Source organism: Acyrthosiphon pisum, chromosome A1 (genome assembly GCF_005508785.2).
Source record: "Acyrthosiphon pisum isolate AL4f chromosome A1, pea_aphid_22Mar2018_4r6ur, whole genome shotgun sequence".
Classification (NCBI taxonomy): Eukaryota; Metazoa; Arthropoda; class Insecta; order Hemiptera; family Aphididae; genus Acyrthosiphon; species Acyrthosiphon pisum.
The window spans coordinates 120,972,180-120,995,731 of NC_042494.1; the positions used below are offsets into that span (position 1 = coordinate 120,972,180).

The 23,552-nt window shown below is 36.3% G+C and overlaps 1 protein-coding gene across 6 annotated transcripts in view; it reads left to right on the forward strand.

The window, feature by feature from the left end:
- The window catches only part of LOC100167818 (broad-complex core protein), an 81,132-nt gene that overhangs the window by 53,940 nt on the left and 3,640 nt on the right, over nucleotides 1-23,552 (forward strand). For 3 of the 6 annotated variants that reach the window (XM_008182358.3, XM_016802419.2, XM_008182356.2), the window contains exons 2-7: nucleotides 2,435-2,652; nucleotides 2,997-3,188; nucleotides 3,631-3,789; nucleotides 9,330-9,996; nucleotides 12,250-12,309; nucleotides 16,363-17,455. In XM_008182358.3, the coding sequence (XP_008180580.1) occupies nucleotides 2,467-2,652; nucleotides 2,997-3,188; nucleotides 3,631-3,789; nucleotides 9,330-9,996; nucleotides 12,250-12,309; nucleotides 16,363-16,862 (1,764 nt within the window). In that variant the 5' untranslated portion in view covers nucleotides 2,435-2,466 and the 3' untranslated portion in view covers nucleotides 16,863-17,455. Of the gene's footprint in view, nucleotides 1-233; nucleotides 790-1,547; nucleotides 2,014-2,434; nucleotides 2,653-2,996; nucleotides 3,189-3,630; nucleotides 3,790-9,329; nucleotides 9,997-12,249; nucleotides 12,310-16,362; nucleotides 17,456-22,613; nucleotides 22,890-23,552 lie in introns of those variants that run through there. The other 3 variants (XM_008182357.3, XM_016802420.2, XM_008182360.3) reach the window with 3 other exon arrangements.

A 23,552-nucleotide genomic window follows, 5' to 3' on the forward strand; every position in this document is an offset into this window, starting at 1 on the left:
TTCCTTATCAAGGGGTTGCCGCTACTCCCCCGCGTTCGAGCCCTGGGTGGATGATGCGGAGGGTTGGCGCGGTGCGAAATCCCGGTTACAAACGCCCGCCGCGGCGCGCGGAGTGCCGTGCCGCGGCGGAGGGGCGGGTGGGCGGACCGGGCCCGGGTAGGCCCGGGTGGGTGGGGGACCCACTCTCTCTCATTAAACTGTACGAATATGCAATTTTACTTTTCTCGGTTTTTACCCCCTAGTAGTTTATTGCTAGTCATGTTTTTGAGTTGTCTATAGTTCCGCCGCGCGGGCTCTCGTCAACCGCATCATCTCCGTCGCAACCGCCGCGGGCACGCACGCGATTCGCACGCACTACCATATATTACACATAACTCGCGACATCGACGATCACCATCATAATAATTATCACCGACGACAATAATTATTATTGTTATATTATTATTATTATTATTATTTTACACATTAAAAGAGAAAAATTACACGCGACAATCACGAAGTTACACTCACGCGTAATTAATATATACATACTAATTTAAATATTAATTAATTAATTAATTAATTACCGTTGATAGTAAAACTAATTAATTAACTTAATAATTATCGTACGGTTAATTTTTTCCCTTCCCCGTAAATTAAATAGTGCACCATCGAAATACAATAATATACCTAAATTATTAAGATATCCACACAAATCGCACACATGTCGTTTATTCTCCGCATGCCTGCGGCGGCCGTGTGCCGGTCACCGATGACGAGATCTCATTCGACTACCGGACAATAATATAGGTAAGTCATCTCGGTAGCACTATAACACAATACTGCAGTAATACGTTGGAAATTATTTATTATATTTATCATATTAAAACAATCGTTTACGAAAAATTAGTAATAAAAAATTTATCAAATAATAAAATAATGTATTAATCAAATAATATTATTATAATAATATGATGGCCAAAGTAATATAGCATAAACAATCGTAGTCGTATTTGTCGTAGACGTCTTAACTGTAGCGTAGTATAGTAAACACGCGTGTGTGCGGTACAATATTGTTACAAAGACATAATATTTTGAATTTGAATATTATTATATTATTATGTACGATGAATGGCGGCAAAATTCGCGTGTTTATCAGCGCACTTATCGCTTACCGACGCGAATTTCGTCGCCGTCTTCGCAGCCGCGGCCGCGTAGTGGTCGTCGGACGTAGAGTATACCGGGCGAGAGCGCGGCACGCGGCGTCGGCGGTGGCACGCGTGTACACGCCGCGTGTGTGTGGCCGAACACCGGCCGCCGGTTGTATGAATGGGCGCCCCTGTCCTGTGCCGCCACTACCGCCGCCCCACCCGTACACGCAACGTGTACACACTCACACGCGTTCGCTCGCGCGCCCGCCCGCTCGTCCACTCACGCGGACCACACGGTGTCGCCGCCTGCCCACCTGTTCACGGTGTGGCACGGTATATACGGTCGACGACGGACGAAACGCGCGCGAAATGAGGGTGAACCCCTTCCGATCCCCTCCCCCCCTAAAGGATAGCCTCGTGACCGCCAACGCTCCTCCACGCGCGTGAGACGGTGACGGCCGTCTCGGAGATGACCCCCCCCACATGTCCTGAAATCCAGCCCCGTGCCCGACGACCCCATTCTGACGGCACGCGTGTTCCGCGTATTTATTTCAAAAACGCGTGCGTGTATTTTACCAGACGTCGCCGTCGACGTGCTTGTTATTGTTATTGTTGTTGTTGTGGCTGAGGTTGTTGTTGCTGTTATCACCGCATTTCGCTCTCGTCGCGCGTGTGTCCTCGCGGGGCGGCCGTTCCAGCCGGTGAGTAGGAAAATACGCGGGAAAATATTTACATCGCGGCAGTAAGGCGTTGAAGTTCTCTTGGCGTACACCGAAAAGTATTACCGAAAGCATAATAATATTATACTAAGTTTTAATACTAGGATCACATTTAGCTGCAATTTTCGACGGATATCATGTCGATTTTTATATCGCCGTTACCGGTACATTATATAGTAGTTTAAGCATATACACAATATATATTAATAATAGGTATTATAAATTGATATTATATGCGGCGACGATTAATTATTAAAAACGGTTATTAAACGTTGGCTAGGTTTTTGTTTTTCAGTTTTCCTTTTTCTTTTTTCTTTCGTCGATAATAATCGTTATTAATTGCCACGCCTATGCGCATAATATAATATGCGGTGGATGGCTCAGAGTTGTATTTGAAAAACAAGTGTTATAATACATCATATTCATAATAGATATTATATTACATCATTTTTATCTATTTTATTAATGCGTTTTCATATAACCATGCAATTAAAATTAAAAAAATGTCGCGCGCTTCATATAGTGCGATCTGTGTTTTCTTAACTGTCTAACGCCGTCTCTTTTTTTTTTGGTTGTTTAAAATAGGCGGGACAGTGTCGACCGAAGCCCACTGCGTGATGGGCGACCTGCAGCATTTCTGTCTGCGCTGGAACAACTACCAGAACAGCATCACCACAGCGTTCGAGAATCTGAGGGACGATGAGGACTTCATCGACGTGACGCTGGCTTGCGACGGAAAGAGCCTAAAGGCCCACCGGGTGGTCCTGTCCGCATGCAGTCCATATTTTCGGGAACTGTTGAAAGTGAGTATAATATTCACACCTGCAGGGATCACCGTTTAATATTTTTGGAGGGCCTCTTAGGGATTCGGGATTTTTTCGGGGGTCATCAAAATGCAATGTACATATTATTATGTTTATTCAAAGAAAGTAAAGAAAGAATCGAATTAAAATTAATGAAAATCTCATTTACTTAATTCACTTTCAAAAACAAATATATATATATATAAATAAATTGCTCGTCTACGGGCTAGATAAAGTTAGCTATAGCTATAGCTGATCTATACTCAACCATCCGCGCCTAAATAAGGTGACCTCGCGGTATACGACTGCAGTCGATGATTTACGTTTGTCTCTTTATTGCGCAGAGTACGCCGTGCAAACACCCAGTGATCGTGTTGCAAGACGTCGTTTTCGACGACTTGCAGGCGTTGGTTGAGTTCATCTACCATGGTGAGGTAAACGTCCACCAGAGGAACCTGAGCTCATTCCTAAAGACCGCCGAAGTTCTCAGGGTCAGCGGTCTCACGCAACCGTCCGATTCCACTACCGCCAATGACGTGAGTATACACAACTTGAGTATATTATATTATTATATATTTAGCATAATATGATATTATGTATTAGGATCATATTTTATAGATATTACCCATTTATGTGATTTTATACATTCGAATTTTCGGAGCCGTTTTTTAGAACTTTTCCGTTCCATAGGCAAATTTATTATTTACCTGCAGTATAATGTTACAAAGACGAAGTTTTAAAACTGTCACAACAATTTAATCACAGGGCCTCGTCGTTTTCCGAGCATAAAAAATATTCTTATTTTCTCAATGTTTGAAAATTCTGTTTATCAGGAACGTAGCCCATCTCTCTATATTATGTTTACATTAATTATAATTGCAATATAATAAATGTTCACGTGTATACTTATACGTTGTCCTAATTCAATATTATATGACATTATTATAATATTATGCTCACGTGTCCGTTTGTTTTCAGCATGCCCCAAGGCAGTCTTCCGAGACACCACCCGCAGAAAACTCGTTCCTGCAATCGCTCGCCACACAAGCATCCGAGGGCAGAGTGTCGCCACAGGTCAGACAGAGGAAAGGTTTTCCGCAACAATCACCGTCGTCCATACCTTCACCGCGGTCAAAGGTAAGATCATTTCCGTTTTCACGTTTATTTTTCATATTATAGAAGGGTAGAGTGATTTTTCCGATTATATTAAGTGGACCTCGTGATGTACGTATAGGTAACAATATATTATATATATGTTCATTAAATGATATCGTTATATATACACTATACATGCCTCTTGCCTAAATTTACTTGACTATTTTCTGAAATACTCTTCATATATAATAATATATGAGTCAATAAATCGAATACTGTATGTCTGTATAATATGCATATAATAATTATTGGCATTCTCGTCCCGGAATTTTAAGAAACACGAAAACAACAGATTTCATTTTTTTTTATTTCTAGGAGCGAAAATCACTGAATTCTCGTATTTAATCAGGATAGCGATAATTTTCCGATATCAAATTTTGATTAGGTATTAAATTCGCTTTAAACGTAACATAGGTACTCACACGTTATTAGTGATGACTAGATTCAAAATGAGACTTCGCAACGATAAATGCGTATTTATGCGTGTTTATATTGTACACGCCATAGTGATTATATCTACATATAACATAGTCATATTATATTCATATGATATATATATATATATAAGTATACCTATACCGTGTATAATATTATGTGCGTCTTGACGAATATTTCATTATTCCTATGTCACTATAATATAATTAAATCAATATTCAATAATGACTCATTTTGGTCTCCTGCTCGGTGCAACCTGGTTTTTCATTCATAATAATAATTGTTGTGGATGTGTTGGCGTTTTATATTGTTATTGTTCTTGTCGGTACTGCCAAGTAAATTATAATAGAAAACAAACATTATCAACGTAATACGCCGTATCTCATATTCTCGTGTATTGCATATTTTTGTTAAATCTCTAGAAACTATTGTACACGATATTCTCATTGACGAAATGCATTTCCCGCGTACCAAACAAACGTGTATATTATACTCGTATATATATTGAAAAACAAACAATGAAACGTGTTTTTCTTTTCGTTCAGGGTTTTTTCTTACCCACACGTTTGTTTTGAATAAATAATGCATCGGCCGTGACCCTGCAGTATATTATATATAGGTGGTAGGATCTACATTATAACTTAAACTCAATAATATATGCACAATGCACATAAACATACGCATGCATGTACGACATAACAGAAACTTCCGCACCACTGCAGAGGCTAAAGTCAACAGTTGTTGTTTATTTAATAAAACATTTTCTCTGCCGGGTTTACAATTATATATTCCTTTGATAATAATTTTTTTTTCTGCCAAGCCGATAGCAACAAAAATGCATATTCTTTTGAGGTGAACGATAGGTATACAAAGATATTATAACTAGAGTTTATAGATATACCTAACTAAGATATATTGTTAAAATGTGACTCGATTAGTGGTGTAGACTGACATTTTTATTGGAAGGGGATATGTATTCATTATTTCTAAGATAAATCGTATAAGGTAAAGCCCTCCGCACTGACATATGTATGCATAAAACAAGTCATAATAAGGGATGTATCTCTTATATCCTCTCGTGAATACGTCCATAAACTTGATACATGGGTTATTCACCTGTCTTAGGGATATTTTTCTTTACTACGATTAATAATTGTTTTCACATTGTGGTTAATTTTTGGTGTGGAAAACTCCATAGTACATCACGGTGAAGCCGTAGTCCGTAGATACATTATTGCATAGATAATTTTCCGATGCGGTTTAATATAACATAGTATGAGTACATGCATGATATAATATATAGAGTAGGTAGTCCATTAATTATTTAATTTATAATTATAATTTATAACAATAATAATAATACATAATATTAGCACACCGGGCAAACTGTGTCGGACGCTCTTAGTCCACGTATAGACATATTAAATATACGCGTCTCCCATACTCTACCTACATATAGGTCACCTAGTGCCAACCTTAGTAGAAAGAGATGACCAATACCTTTCCGGCTTTCCATATGATAGGGCAAATAGCGTAATTTGTATGGCATCTTTTTCTATGTACGTTGATAAACTCTCTCTCGATATTTTATTGGGTATAAATGGACTAGCTTGTATGTTTTATATTGCTATCTTCATCTTCCAATCCCGGACCTTTTTCTCTCTCTTTTCTTCATAGGTCTTGAATTAGCCCAACCATCCCGAACATTGAAACTTCCATTTTACAGAGACTGATGAGTAGTGGGTAAAAAAAAATAAAATCGTTAAACAAAATTACATAAATTTAGTTATGGTTCTCAAAAATATTTCGTTAAATTTAAGTTCGGTGTGTGAAAGTTGCACTGTATATTGTTTTTTTTATACGAAGAAGTATGATACAATATAAAATATGGGATTCGGATCCGTTGGTGAATAAAGGGTGACCTTTTTATTATGTACGCCTTTAAATGATATATATATTTACATTATATTAACTCGTATAAGAAAGAGTGGTTTCGCTGCAGTCGGTTTACGGTTTCAAAGGGTCGTCGTCGGAACACGACTACTGTTTCGATATGTTAGGACGAGGGCTGCGTGTGACGAAAGGTCAGCGGTGGGTAAAGAGTTTGAGAAGTCTTTAAAACGTGTATTGTCGAATGCCCAGTACCGGAAGCGTCGGTGATATTCGTAATCAGATTCAAATGTTTCTTCTATATGATGCGTTAAAGTCAACCCCACGCGATCTGCTGGAGTGACTGAGCGTCCTAAATACGCGTAAATAATACGCAAGGGGGATATTATTACAATAAATATTCGTGTCATACGATCTTTATAATGCTTTTAGTCGACTTTCGACCGGCAAAAGCGAAAACGCGCCGTGACGTGATTGTATTTGTAAGCGTTTACCCGTTTGTGTACGACGACGATGACAACGGTATAGGTATAACCGTTGAAAGACAAATACTAAATGGTGAAAAAAAAAATCGAGTAATAAAAATAAACATCGCGAGTAAAACACGTTACGGGTCGTTGTAGCGGTCGTGACGGCGTTCCGCAGAAAAAAAATAAATAAAAAATCATAAATATATAATAATATATATATACACACACACTCACGTGTTGATGTATGAAAAGAGATGATCTTCCCATAAACCGAACGAAACGGTTAACAAAAGCGGTGGTGTGCGCCGGAGGAAAATATGGAAAAAAATGAACGTGTAAAAAGAAAAAAAAAATCCGAGAGAGAATATTTTCTGGCCGGCGAAACGCTCAAAAGTCTGTAGCGTTCGTGTAAACAGTTTACAGTGCCCGCCGTTTTCTTTTGTTATTTTACGACTCTTTAGAGAAATCTTATAGTAAACAAAAACAAACTTCTCATAATAATAATTATTTTCCTCCATCGCGTTATTCGTATTATAGGTGGTACCTATACCAATGACCGGATAAAACGAAAAACAAGACATAAGCTGCTAACGGAATTTCTCGTTTACATTATGTCGTATAACAGTCGTCGTGCAGTCTATTTATTGAATTTATTTTACATCCCCGAAACCGTGAATGATCGATTCGGCAGACGGTAATAAAATATTTGTTAGACAATGTTCCAAAGTTCGGCGTACATACAAGAGCATTATTTCCATTGTGCCGGTTAATGCGTCGCGAAACTGGCCAACTTTCGATTTTCGTTTAAGACCGAATTTAAATTCGTCATTTTAATATATATTATTACCGTTTACGAAATATACGTTGTGGCCCGTTTCATTTCGTGTTCCAATATTGACGGACTATGCAAAGTTGTAGCGAACGTTTCGCGCGAGGTGTTGTTTCGGCATTGCGGGCAAAGTAAATTACCGGAGTTTCCCGGACGCGGAAATGGCGCCTGCAGAGTAAATAAAAACAAACGCGTATTATATCTAAATATCTTTTTGACTTTATTGCGCATTAGCCGTGCGCATTTTCCGCGCGCAAAAGTCAAACACGAATTAGAGTTTATATAATCATAATCCGTACATAAACGTGCGTACAAAACAAAACACGCCGCGCTCGGCGGCAGTGCTGTTACGAGTGGGGTGGTGGGGGGAGGGGGGTGATATTTATTGGGACTTGCTTTTTTTACGAATGATAATATTCTATATAACTGTTTTTCCTAGTATTCTATGTGTAATATATTTACGGTTTTGTGGTTATAACGTTATAATAACTTATAAGCTAATACATGTTTTTCGGCAATGGCACATGATACACATAAATCCCTCATAAATATATTATATAATACATTACTGATGGGTTTATCAAACAAATACTTTTTTAAATCCTCCCTTCCTCTCTTGAAGAAACCCTGGCTCTGCAACTGGCCCGCGTACGTATATAATATGCAAATAAGCGCTTCTGATAAATACCTATATTGGTGACGATTATTTTAAAGATAGTAGGAGTATATACCTATACTGCAAAATTATCTACAGTTAAAAATAGTCGAGTGTATGGCATAAAATTGGCAACGGCGAAGCCGCGTGAATCATGAAGTGCCTTTGTGGGAACGCTTTAAAAATGGCGAAAGTCAAGAACATTAAATTACAAGGGCAATATCCACGCGGAGAGGGGACCTGCACCCCTCGTATACAGTTACTATAGATAGGATATGGGTTCACTCTATAGGTATACATTAATGAACTATAAAATAGTAACGATATGTGTGATGTTGAATATCCGTTATTTATTTACAACAAAAACTAACATTGTAAAAAAAAAAATATTAACAATACAAATTGTAAAGCCCCTGTAATGCGTTTATTATTTACGTTTTCAGCCGTTTAGAACGCGCAATAAGTGTAAGTATAATATTATTGTTTACAAACAAAAATAGAGTGAGGTTGACATAATATTCATAATATTAAAGCGTTGTGTGGATAATACTACATTATTATGATATGAAGGAAAATTACCTTTAACCGTGTGCATGCATAAATAGAGTATGGTAGGGTATGGTAGCGCTGCAAATCTTTTATTATAGCATCGTTGTTAATGATTGTATTTTCCGTATACGAAACGAGTTCGATATAATATACAACATATATTGCTTCATGCAAATAGTTAAAGAGAGTACATTGGCGTTTTCTCTCTTTGTGGGTCATATACTTATTCTATAAACATCGACAACCTTCAGCACGACTATTCCAATGTTAAAATATATTACTTTGGGTGATATATACGTTAGGAGATAGTATAGTGTTCGCGAGATTAAAATTTTGGACTTTCCGGATCAACGGTTCTTATAATGCAACCTTCCTCAATTGAAATTTAAGATCCCTTCACTCTCCTATTATTACGAGTTATGACATCACGATCCTTTTTCAATTCCATCCCACACCATCAAATAATGGTAACTACGCTAGAAGTCATCCAATTCACCGTCATGCCAATAAACACTACCCTTCTATAGGTTTATGGAAATACTTTTGTCTATCACATTAAACTCTTTGATACTTGTTGTTTTATATGTTAAGTACATTCTTGTAATTCTTGGGCTTCGGCCTGGTTCGTAGTAATGAAATATAACAATAATAAAATATAAATAGGTAACATTATATTGTATTTGTCTTATCGCAGGAAAACTCTCCGATACCGCTGAAACGCACCAACAAGACTTCGTCGAACCCATCTTCAGGCGGCGGTGGCGGTGGTGCCATGCCCATTGGTGGCGGAGGCATGGACCTGTCAGAGAGGACGTCTCAACACAGTCCCAGCTCGGCGGGCAGCCGGCCCAACTGCATCGACGACGACGACGCGGGCGAACGTTCGGACGGTGGCCTTGGCGGTGTCGTCGGGAGTAACGGCCACAGCAATGGACATCAACCACACAACCACCACCACCACCAACAGCAGCAGCAACAGCTCCACGACGAACCTCCGATGGACTATTCGCGGACGCACCAAAACCACCAGCAACAGCAACAGCAGCCACCTAACGCCCTGCAACAGCTGCAGGACACGGCGCAGAACCTGATGATGTCCCGCCGGTCACCCGCTGAAGTTAAGACCGAGCCGATGGACACCACGTCCGCGGCGGCCGTCAACAGCGGCAGCGCGTACGCGGACGACAGCAACGACTCGGCGGCTGACTTCACGGGCGTCCACCCGGCCATCGGCATGTCCGAACCGGACGACACGTCCTACCAGAGCCACCATTCGTACCTGGACAGCAAGTTCTTCGCGGCCGCAGGCGCCTCGTTCAACTTCAGCATGGCCGCCGCCATGGCAGCAGACTCGTTAGCGGGTAAGTACAACACAATATTGTCAATAGACACTTATTATATTATACTGACTCGGGTGCGCCGTTTTGGGTTTTTCAGTTGTGGGTGCCAAAAAGGTTGGCACGTCGTTTTCAAATAATTACCTATCCGACGATGATAAGATTTAAACGACTTATATTATTGTATAGTAATGCGATATGTAGACTTTCTTCTGCTTTTCGACCCATTTTGACGGAAAAATATAAATTTCTGTGACTTGTTATTGACACCAATCAACGATTAGTACCTTTATAGTTCGTAATATTATGTCCCGCATGGTTTTAATTTGTTCTAACAACATTGTGTCATGTAAAAATAATCTTTTTTATGATATATGCATAATATCAATGATAGTAGGACCACGGCAAAAAATTGTTTGAAAAGTTAAAAAACTCACCATGCATTTTGTGTTAGTAATATTTCAATCTCTGTCACTGTCTCTATCCTCCTCTCTCTTTCTCTATCTATATTTCTATTTATAGATCGTTACCAATTTTCGCACAAAATGTCGTGACGTCACACGTCCGTGTACTTTTTTATACCTCGCCGGACACACGATCCGCCGCCACCGAGACCGGTTTCCTGAAATTCCGTAGGTGAAAATTTTCCCGTCTACAATGAGACGACGTGTACTTACTTACGGCAGTGTGTGTAATATATTAATATATAGGTGCACTAGTAGGAGGTGGTAACCGCCGCCGCCGAATATAAAATTTATCCTACTAAACTCTTCTAGCGGCGCGCGTGTGCGTATTAGACGAGTTACACCTATATTTTCATACATTCGTGTGGGCCACGACGTGGTCAACCTTATGTACTGTGCAGACGTCTGCAGTAATATACGTTTATATATACTTATAATATTCCATAGGTAGGTTAAGTGTCTATAACCTACGATTGGGCCATAAATACGTTTTTATTTTTTATTTTTCAAAAACCGGATTCGTATTTTTCTCCGTCGGTTTACGCTTACGCGGGTTGTGGGTATGGTAATACCGACTATTAAATACCTATATACTCCTATACCTATAACCGCGAGCACACCTATTTATAACGTATGTATACATACGTCACTTGCAAATAATAATATAATATTCTAATAATATAATAATATGTCGTTTCTGCGACCGACTCTCGTGTATTATGTTAAACGCGTACCTACCTCCTATTGTATATTATCGTACATTCGTGCATTAAGACGCAGCCGGATAAGTCACCAACGGTGGTTATAATATTAAATGGTTACACACCTTATAAGAGGACGACGAAACGCAAACATCGGTATAGTACGGTCATAGGTAATAATTATTGTAATAATATTAATTATTATTTATTATACTATTCGTACATCACGCAGTATGGTCGACTATCGCCGACACGCAGTCATTTGATATTTCACAATCGATCGATGGAGCGTCTTTTTACACGATGTACCTATGCATTATATATATATATATATATATATATATAACATTCTTGTCGTATACGTCATCAGCTCCTTTCGCCCCAAAAATCTTACGCTGCCCCCTGCAAGGTCAATTTCGTCGCACCTGTCTCGTCGTTTTAACGATATGCGGGTGGTACATGACATATTATTCAAGATTTCTGAGGTATTTTGATCATTGGTGCAATATACCAAAGTAAAGTTACATGATAAACTACCGAAACGTACCGACCCGTATCGGACTCGTAGTAGTTACGTATACCTATCGATACGCGTATCGAATTTTTCTTCTCGAAAATCTTTAATATTTCGCTAAACTACGACATATTTGATCGGTTGGCGACAATATAGCTGAGCAATGATTAGTAGTCCGTGACGACGTCAGACTTTATATACCTAGCTATAATATTCTAATATAAATATCGTTAAAAACATCGATGGCGCCCGCCCCCGATCTCTGGTTTGCTGCGAACAGCATTCGATCTCCATGTTAAATTGATACAGTGCATGCTACAACGATAATATATTATATACATAATATTCCTATTCCCCCACGCAAAATCAAAGTCCCTTCTCTTTGGATCTGAGACGAGCGTGTAACGAGATGATGATTGTTGCATAATTTAGACTATAGAGTATATTGTATAGTAGGTAGGTATAGCTAAATTAAAAAAAAAAAAAACATATGTTTAAATTAATTACCGTTGTCCTTAAGCATTGCCCGATTATTATTTTTGATTTAAATTTGTTAGGCATGATATTAATGTACCGGTTTCGTTTCTGTTTATCACAGGTCTCAACAATCACAACCATACCAACGTGATGGAGGCTCTAGGAGGCTCCAGTTCTCAAGGTAAGAATAAATAATATAATATATACCAAAATAAATCCATTTACTATCGATTCGTTACAACTGTACTTACTGTAATGGCTCGCTCTAATTATAATATTATATACGTCCGTCGGACGTCTTGCGTTCGACTGTGTTTACGAATATTTACGCATGTATACGCGTATATAGGTAGGCTACGACAATCGAGTTATGATAAGTTTGTGTCGAGTGCATATTTTTATTTTCAGTATAACGCTTGTCTGCTTCTCATCACCCTCTCGCCCCACGAAATTGTGTACGTTCAATTATATACGTATAACGAAAAGGAGACACACTCTACGCTGCAATAACATAATATATTATATATTTATATTATTTTAAAATAGTCCGTTTGATTCTCGTTAATTACTTCAAATCTGCGATACAGACAAAACGTATATGTCTAGTATGTGCGAAACTAATAATGATACAATATTATAATAATATAAATGTCATTGATAAAGACAGCGGCGTTTTTGCTGAAGCAGCCGTAACGTATTGTCGAATTGTTGTTCAAACAAAGTAATAAGAACGATATTATTATATGATGCATCGATTTTAAGTGATTTCAATTATTATTATTATTAGCGGGCATATCAGAATAAGAAACGGCAAAGATATTTTGCTACGTGACATTGTATATAATATTATGTGCTCTAATGCCGCACACATATTATACTCTATATATTATATATTTTATAAGTTAAAGCCGTTTTAGATCCTGTTGGCTTTTGTAACTTTTCTGCGACAAACTCGGCGGTTGGTAGAACCTATTCGTTTTTTATCTGCACCGGACTTCAAATAGTATATTATATACGACCCTCTCGTGAAAACTCACTGTCTACATCGTATCCCGATCGTATGCATAATAATAAAATATAATATTAGTTACTTATATATACGTAATATGCGCGTCGGTGTATCTAAAATCAAAGCTGGGCATTAACGAGTTAAAAAGTTTATTTTATCTTACCTTTTTAACTTAACTAGTTACTTTTGGCTTTTCATTAACTTAACTGTTAACTTACTAAATTTCGTTTTTAAATAACGTGAAATTAACAAATTCATTTTTCATCTTAAGACGTAAGTTAAGTTAATTTATTTTGATTTTAATTTTATTATATTTCACTATTTCAGTGTATTTCATTTTCATGTCAAAAAATATTTACCATGAATTGTTTTAAGTTAAAAATTTATATCATTCGAATCTAACTTATATGGAAATGCTTTATAAAGTATAAACACTATAGTCTATAATTTAGTTTTGGGTTGGAAAAAAATTAAATACACTACCGTTGTATAAACTAATTAACTTTTTTTTTAACTTCATAAAAAGTTTAAAAAATAGTGTGTATTAACCTTTAACTTAACTGAGTTAACCTATAGTTAAATTAACTTTTAACTTTTAACTTTTATTACTGTTATTGGTGCATATTAACTTAAAACTTAACTGAGTTAAAAAAAATCATGAACTTGCCCAGCCTTGTCTAAAATACATTTTAGAAAGAATTTATGTTAGGTATATATTATATATTATATTAGGTATGCCATGACGGAATGCATTTTTTTGCGGATATCTCCTTAAAATAAATCGTTCAAGAAATATCAATTAAACTCACAATATTTACATAATTATTTATTTGGGCTCAGAGTCGCCAAGGGCCGATAGACATTTATCAACTCTAAATAACGCGTAAACTACTGCTGCAAATATATGGTACGGCCAGACACATATTTTATACCTCGAAACACGACGGACTCGAGGAAACGGACTCAAAATAGATTTTTGACGTATATTTTGATATAAATCAGAATTATTTCGACTTAATACGTAAATTCGTTCACCGCGGAAAATGTTTCTCAAATCCCGAATCCACTTCTACACCAGTTTTATGATAAATCGATGTACCTATTTTATAATGTCAACTCGAGAAAAACTTAAAACTTTCAGTGTAATTTTCCCGTGTCCTACATGCGAATATCATTATGACAATAATTATTACATAAGATAAGTTTGACAATCATATTTTAATGCGTGTATAGTTTCATACAGACATAATCATCGATCATTTTACACATAAGTTTTGAATATTATACAATTGCGAAATGAATTCGTTTTTAATTATCGAACAGTTGTTCTTCTTTTGAAACTTGCAACAAAAACACACGTGCGGTTATATAGGTGCGTTTTGCTCGTTAAAATGTTTTAATTATAGTTTCTAAAATTTCTTTTTATACATAACTGTTGACGATGATGGCGGCGACGACATTATTCAAGTATAGTTGTTGTATTCAAAATAGTACTCGTGCGGTGAAATAAAATTTAATTTTTAAAAAGTCGTTGTGTGCTGTGCCATGTGAAAATTCGAAACCTGTTTGCGAGTCTAAGTATAATATGAGTTTTTACACTTTGGCTGAAATTAAAAAAGAAAAAAAAGTGGAAAGGTGAGCCCGGCTCAACGGACTTATATCTATATGACTATACATACATTATATACTGTGTCCTATACGGTAGACTTGTTAGCCAAACTATATAGTGGCAATTCCGGTATTATATTTTTGTCTATTTCGAACTGCTGTTGGCGGCGCACACGTGTGTATTATAAAAAAGATCGTTGACCTATACGGAGTGACTCTTGAAAAATCGACGAAAATTTACAAAAAATAAAAAAATATTACCAAAATAATTCCGCCACGCGTCTACACGACTTACCGTTGTGTGATTAACGTCGGCGAATCTTCTCGCGTACAGTAAATTATTCACATTTAATGCGCTCGGTTAACTTCTTGCATATGCTGCTGCGATGATATTTCAGATAAAGCGTCGACAACGACGACGCCTATATTATAATATGATGATAATATTATGTACAAAGTGCGTATTTACCTGATTAAATGAGTTTTTTCGTATGAATTTAAGTTGTTTTATTTAAGAAAAAAAAAGCGTGCGCGATATGATGGCGATTTCTGCGCGGCCGTGTGTACTTTTGTGTACCTATATATTATTGCCGAGCCTACTTATTTTTTTGTACGAAATTGTTACATATATAATATATTGTTTTGGAGCCAATAATAATCAGTCGAGTGTCTTAATTTAATGTTGTGTGTCCGATATATACATACGTAGATCTCCACAGATCCGTCGATGTATATTTATAATATATATATATTTATTTATACCAGCAGCTGATGTAATAATAATTACTATTATAATACTGTGTTTACTACTGTGATCTGTTAAAAAACGTATACTTATATTTGTTGTTCTTTTTTTTTATCCAAAGTATATTTATGTATACGTTTAAAAGAAAACCACCCTCCATATATAACAATCTACCTATCAGTTTGTCCCTCTTTTTCGGAACGATAAAACGAAGAGAATAATAAAAGAAAATTATATGTACACTTCATACGACAATGACGAAATACTTGGTTTTTTTTTTAACGTTTATCTATATATACCTCTAATTATTAAATATTATATATAATCCATAATATTATAATAACTACCAATCATTTTATAACTATCATTATTTACCTCTTTTAATATAATATTTACAATACATAAATGCATGTATTTATGTAACACGTATACATATATATATATATAATATACATACCTATAAGGCTATAAATACACGCGATGCATAATAAATATAAATGGGTTCTTTTAGCGAAGAACATTCATTATTTCAAAAGCTATCAACATTTTTGAATATATTTTTTAAATAATTGTAGATAGTTACAATATATGATTTTTGAAAGAAAAATGATGTTTCACCATTTTTTAACGACTTCTCTAAACTTAGAAAATGTCATCGACAGAAATATAATTATTTCCAAAATATTGTTTTGTAAACGACCTGAAATTATGTAGTTTTTTGAAATAATGAGCGTTGCCCGATAAAAGAATCACCCGATATGCAGTAACCTACCTATATGATACATAGTAAATAGTAATACATAATATAATATAATATATAAATGGAGAAAAAAATACAAAAGGAGTGACCGGCTGTTATTATTGTGCTGCAGACTGGTCAGAGGCTGGTGGCGGAGGAGTTGGCGGCGGGGGCGCGGAGACGCTGTCCTGTTTCGTATGCGGCAAGCGCCTGAGCACCAGGTTGACGTTGAAGCGGCACATCGAACAGCAGCACAACCAGCCTCTGCACTCGGCCGTCTGCAACGTGTGCAACAAAGTGTTCCGCACGCTCAACAGTCTCAACAACCACAAGAGCATTTACCACCGGAAGCCCAAAGCGTACAAGTCGGCGGGTGGGGGCGGTAACGTGGGGGCGGGGGCGGCGGCGGTAGTGGCTTCGACGGCGGCCACGATCGCGCCGACGACGACGACGACTACTTCCGCGGCGGCGGTCACGTCGTCGTCCGCGTCGCCCGACGGTAACGGCGGCGTGTCCGGATGCACCAACACCGCCGCCGCCGACGCCGCCGCCTCGTCCGTGAAAAACTTACCGCCGCTGACCATGTGGTATAACAACAACATAAACAACAACAACAACAACAATAGCAACTGACACAAGCTGCAGCGGAGCGCCTGAACGGGCTCCGACGTCGTCTTCGTCGTCCGAACGACGAGACGGCGGAAGAGGAAATGGACGACGGCGATGACCGGACAGAGGGACGACGACAGGACAGAGTGACGATGACGACGACGACAGTATTACGATGGACGTGGACGAGAATGAACGATAATAATAATTAATAACGATATCATTACGACGCCCCGCGTAGCCGACGACTGTAAAGTGCAATAAGAATAATTTATGTGTTATTATATAACGATATTATATTATAACAGTAGAAATCGTTTCGATGATTGTAAGTTTTGTAGGTTTCGTGTTTAATATTTATTTATTTTTTCCGTTTTCCGACGCGACTGTGAACAAATTTTATTATAAAATACCATCGACGAATTATATCGGAATCATTATTTGTCATTATTTTTTTTCTCGTGTTTGTTTAGGTATTATTATTATTATTATTATTATTATTATTATTATTATTATTATTATATTATTATTTGATTAAACGGACGGTGGTTCGATGTAGAATTAGTGCTGTATACATATAGGTATAATATAATATTATATATAATATTGTGTAGGTACATTGAGTATATATTTTTGTCTTTTCGATGTTTAGACTGTGTTCGTACAAGGTTTAGTGAAACGAAAAAAATAATAAAATATGTATAAATAAAATATAGTACTGTACGCACACGCATATTATTGTATTATATTATTGTGTATTTTAGAATGTATAATATGATATATTATAATACGATATAAATACGAATGTATCATTTACTGTAAATTAAACAATGATAATAATTATAATAATAAAAAGAAAAAGAAAACGAAAGTATAATATCGGCATTGTAATGACATTTAACATACCTAGGTAATAATATATAATATACATTATTATCATTATTATTATTCAATATTTACGTAATGTTGTCTATGCGTAGTCCTTTGACCGTTGGCTTGGCCAATTCTCAACAATAATTCGTGATTTGTATAATATAAAACGCGTTTATAGGTAGGAAAACCTTCCGATCGCCATACACTGTGACTTAAAGCTCATACCTTATCTTTTTCGAGGAGCAAATTTACTACGATAAAAATATTATTCAGGCCGTGTCATGACGATATATTGATTTTTCATTCTACCGAATACGTAAGCGAGGTGTATCTATATAATATTATGTGGTTATTACATATTACGATAGCGTCCGAAATATAGGGTCATGTCTCTAGGCCCTGCGACCCGAGTGATAGAATGGTGTTGAAAAGGAACGAGCTAAATATCGACTACCAATGCACAGATTTATTTTGGAGCCGATTCGCGACCGGGACACGATGACAAAATATTATTATACTTCAATACCCCGATATAATGATGTGGTAGGCGTACTATGAAGAAATACAAAATATAAAAAGCCAACGAAAGTCCGAGCTGGTAGTTATTATTTATTTTTTCGTCCGGGGTTGTTGTCTCGTAGTACGTGGACATTGTTAAAAGCTCGCGTGATTATATATGACATATATAATATATATTTAATAATATAATATTGTGTTTATAGGTTTGGTAAAAGAAAAAAAATACCCTATTAAATTTGGATTATACTGACGACGACATTTGTTTATGTATGGTTTGTATGGGGCGCCTAACTAAAAATAAACACAGGTATCTAACGTACATTACGAGAAGTATAGAGTCGGCGATGGCTTTGTTGTCAGCCACCAACGCTTTCCTCCCCCACCCCACCTCCAACACACTACCACCCATCACTCCCGCAACACCGTCGAACGAGGGTAAACAACGCTGTTCGCTGTTTTCTTTTTAACATTATACATAAGCACGTCGAATGTATATCGGCAAACGAGCGGTACACACATACCTTTAACACAAACGTAAACATATTATTATATATATAAGGCGCATGTATAATGTTATAATATAGTTTCATTTTCCGGGGGGAGAGCTGGTGCCTTTGCTCTCAAAAGTCGATTCTCGAGTGTACAATGATTAATAAAAAAATCATCTGCGTCATCCGCGTTTGATAATATGTGTTTCAAATTAATTTCTCTATCTTCGTGTGGGTAAAAAAGTGTAAAACGAATGGGCTATGGATAATGCAAAGTATATTATAGGTAGTGCAGGTATATATTATATTCTACAGCACAATGTTCGTTTCGGTTTGTTCTGCACTTGCGAACAATGTGTTAATTGATTGGAATAGTCATTTTCATAAGTCACCCTAGTGTTCGAGACGCAGTGCGAATATTTTGTCGCATTTTTTTTTTATTATATTAAAAATTAAAAATTTTACTATATTCTTATGAATAATACCGTTCCTTTTACTACGATATATTACATTAAAAAAAGCTGCTCTTAAATAATATTCGAACTTCATCGTGAACTAGGATTACCGACTTTCCAATTTATTAACATAATATAATAAATAAATATACGATTAATCATGACCAATAATTTCCCGTTGGGTGTCCAAATATGTATACCATCACTGAACACTCTGCCTTGCTGCTAATCGCAATGACATTGTGTTATACGAACGCAGTGCAACTTTTCATCGTAGCTCATCTATTATAATATTGATACGACTTTTTTTACAAAACTGATATATAGGTAGGTACTTGTTCAAATCGCTAATAATATATATTAGAATATTATTATTATTTCTTAATATTTACGCGCTCAAAACGTTCAGATTATGATGTATCTCATTATATTCACTATACCCGGGACAATTGTCTACTTATTTTGTCCTCGACCCAGCTCCAAAGTGTTGTGAGAACCTTTATCGATTTTAAAAATTCAATATCGTAAATGGTATTAGGTATATTATATTCGCAATGACATCTGTTCAGCCAAACCAAATAACTAGAAAGTAGAAATACTAGATTTTTATATATATTTTGTATAATATGTTTATATTTGAACGTCATTACTGAAATAGCGGCGATAATAATTGTAATTGGTGCCTCCTTCACCTCCAACAACTGCTGACTACAAAACGAACGCATATTAAATCTATTTGGCGTAGGTACGAAAATGTTTTGAATTATTAATAAGTATAATAACGTGGCATCGATGCGTACAATTTTGATACCGCGAAATTGCCATAATATCTATGTAAAAAAATTTTGGTTTCGGTTATGCTTATATAATATAGATACTATTAATTGATTTGGCTATAGTCGACCACTACCTGTCACGGTGTACGTATCGTCAAAATTGATCGGCAAATTTCCTCTAACAACACACATCATCATACGAGATGATGATATTATGTACATATGTAGTGTATATTATTATAATACAGCGTTTCGACAGTGTCCCGCGGGAATAACTGTGTTTCGTTTCGAACCATGTAATATTATATTATGAGCAGGGATAAGATTTTTAGGTTCTTGAGAGGTTAAAATATGAGCCAGTAAAGCTAATATGCTCTACAAAAATCTTAAAATATTCTCATAATATTTGATTAAAAACTAATAAAATATGTTTTTTTTTTGGTTTTTGAGTCTCTATTATTTAATAATATACTTAAGTAAAGTACATTATATAATATTATTAATGTTCAGTTTGTATGTTTAGTTTAAATATTTACTTCAAACAGTCCGCTTAATGTAACAAATTTTAATGTTTTTATGCACTTTTTTCTACTCTATATCACCTCGCAGTAATTGCAGTTATGCATAACGATAAGACAATAACATACAATATACGTAAATATTATAAGCCGTATGACGTTATGATAATAATTAATAATACATTAATTAGTGATTTCATGTGTTCTGCTTGTTTGTGTGTCTGAAAACGCAATAGTTGCCAAGAGGTTTTTTGTTCGTAAAAATAAAAATACAAAAACAAAAATAGTAAGCAATTATTATTTTCGGTTTTTATATTTTCTCAAATACGAGTCGTAACTTGTAACCGGTTTCGAGTTTTGTCGTCGGATTGCTAAACATACTATCGTTTCGACTACCAGTAATTGTTAAACTAGAAAATCGTTTGGATAGGTATACCTGTATCTTTTTTTTTATAATTAGTATGTGCACCTATTTAACCTTCTAATGGCTAATCGTACTTTTTAATCGCATATTTTCGCTCAGTTTTTAACGCACGCACTTACACTGAGTTACACAACGACGCCAACGGCATTTGACGTAAAAATAACCGTCGAAAAAATCGAATCGGCAGAGTCGGTGTCTGTTGACTAAATAAACAGTCGTTGTCGCTCTGTCTTCCGTCCGTTCACCGAAATGTTTTGCGAAAGAGCTAATTCGTCGTGATTCTAACTTCGAGTAAACAACAACGACAAAAAAAGAAAAAAAAATCAAATCGTTGAACCACGCGCTGTTTGACGATTTTTTTGTGCGACGCCTTTCAAAAATAATAAAACAGAAAAACAAGTACAGACGTAGTTCACTCGAAAAACGTAAGGTTATCGTTTTTTCGGCGGAATTGTTTTTTCTGTGCAATATTGTGTACACGCGTATTATATATACAAACATAATACGACGATCTACGTATGTACGAGTATATAATTATGTAGTTTGGGTCCAAACGGGCATCAATTGTATCACATTTTGTTGCTAATGGTAACGGTGAAAAAACTATACTGAAAATCACAGATTTCTATATCATACTATATTAGGAGCTCTGAATAAAATGAATACAAAATAATTGAAGTCAGTCTACAATGTTCTGAGTTGGAAAAATGTCCATGAATATAATATAAAAATTTAAAAATATTTAGGTCATATACTGAAATACGAGTACCGAAAATATATACATATTATTTGCATATTCAAAATGGCGAAATAAGATTAATTTCATAACTCAATAGTTTCTCATCTAGTTGGGAAGTTATTACTGAAAATTAAATAATTTGCAGGGTATATTCATAGGTACAATAGATATGTTTGTTTGTAATAGTCAACGGTTTGACGGAAATACAGCATTTATAATAATTTTATTAGTGATACATATACTAGTAAACAATAATAATACAAATATTGTATAATTAATTGGTATAATATGCTCTACTCATATTCATCAAATGAACATTATTTCCTGCGGCTATTATTTTGAATACTAGAGACGAGATAATATTGGATATTATGGACATATGGTATATAGTTATCGAACAATCCTCATATTCTATCCAATGTCATGTCATTATTTCGTGCATTTCAATATTTAAAACCACTTGAGCCAGCAATAGAATCTCGTACATATAATATAGACACATAGCACCTCAAAGCACCTCCCGTTCGATGATATGTATTGTAATTTATGATCGATCCTCGCTTCTATTTTATCGACACAAAAATTCAAAATTCCGTACAGTTTATAATGTAGTTGTGACGCAGTCGCGCGTCACTTGAAGGAGCTGCGATGGGCATTGGCGCAACTAGGGGGGGGGGGTGCTTTGGGTCCTTAGCACCCCCTAAGTCAAAATCAGCACCCCCTAAAAAATCTTTAGGTGTTAGGTCTCATTGAATCACAAAAAAACCTGGAGCTTAAGCACCCCCTATTCCAAATGTCTAGTTGCGCCAATGGCGATGGGTCATTCTTCTGGCGGTGACTTAATTACATTTTATGACAAAAATAATATTATATTTTGATGTATAATAGTTTTACACTTATACTTATGACGTGTTGTATACGATACGCAGGAACGTTGGTTTTTGTTTTTATTTTTTTTAATGTATTGTTCCTTATGCTCGCAGGACTGAAAAAAGTGTTCCCGTGCCTGGCCTGTGGCAAAGTGTTGTGCTCGAAAGCAAGCTTGAAGAGGCACGTGGCCGACAAGCACGCGTCCAGACAGGAGGAGTACCGGTGCGCTATATGCGAACGGGTGTACTGTTCGCGCAATTCGCTGATGACGCACATTTACACGTACCACAAGACGCGGCCCACGATGCTGCTGCCGCCACCGCCGCATCACGCGCCCCCGCCACCAGCCACCCACTCCGACGTCAAGTTCTAGTATTCGATATTCAAAGGTAAGTAAATGATCCGCATTTAGTGTCCGGTGCATCGCGCACCACCACCACCACCACCACCACCGATCATCACCATTGTGGGGGGGGGGGAGTATGAGTAGGCCGTAGGGGTGAAGTACAGATTTATCCATGTTTAAACGTTTTCGAGATTGAAAAAAAAATATCACTTGTCTCTCACCAGTGTTGGGAAAAAAACTCATCTAATGATTAAATTTTATTGAGATAACATATAATATTATAATGTACAATTTATATATTTCGTTAAACATACATTCATTAAATTAGTCAATGCTTAAGGATTAAGTAGTGAAGGAGGTCTGAGAATGTTACGTATGCAATATTGGGAGAAATGCTGAAAGATGGAGAGATATTGTAGGGGCGTGGTCAAAGCTCTTGAAAACTAGTTACGCAAGGAGAAGGAGAATAAGAATTAAAAAAACTAGTCATAGTCCATAATTTAAAATTCAATCATTGTTCATATTGGTTTATTTAACTTGGCGTTATTTTTATGAATCATCAAATATATTTTTAATTATCATTATATTATACTAGGTACCCCACCAATATATATTTCTTGAAATTAATGAATTTTAAATTACAAATATAATCCTTATACCTATATACTTTAATCATTGGTTAAAAACAGATTTATTTTACCTAACA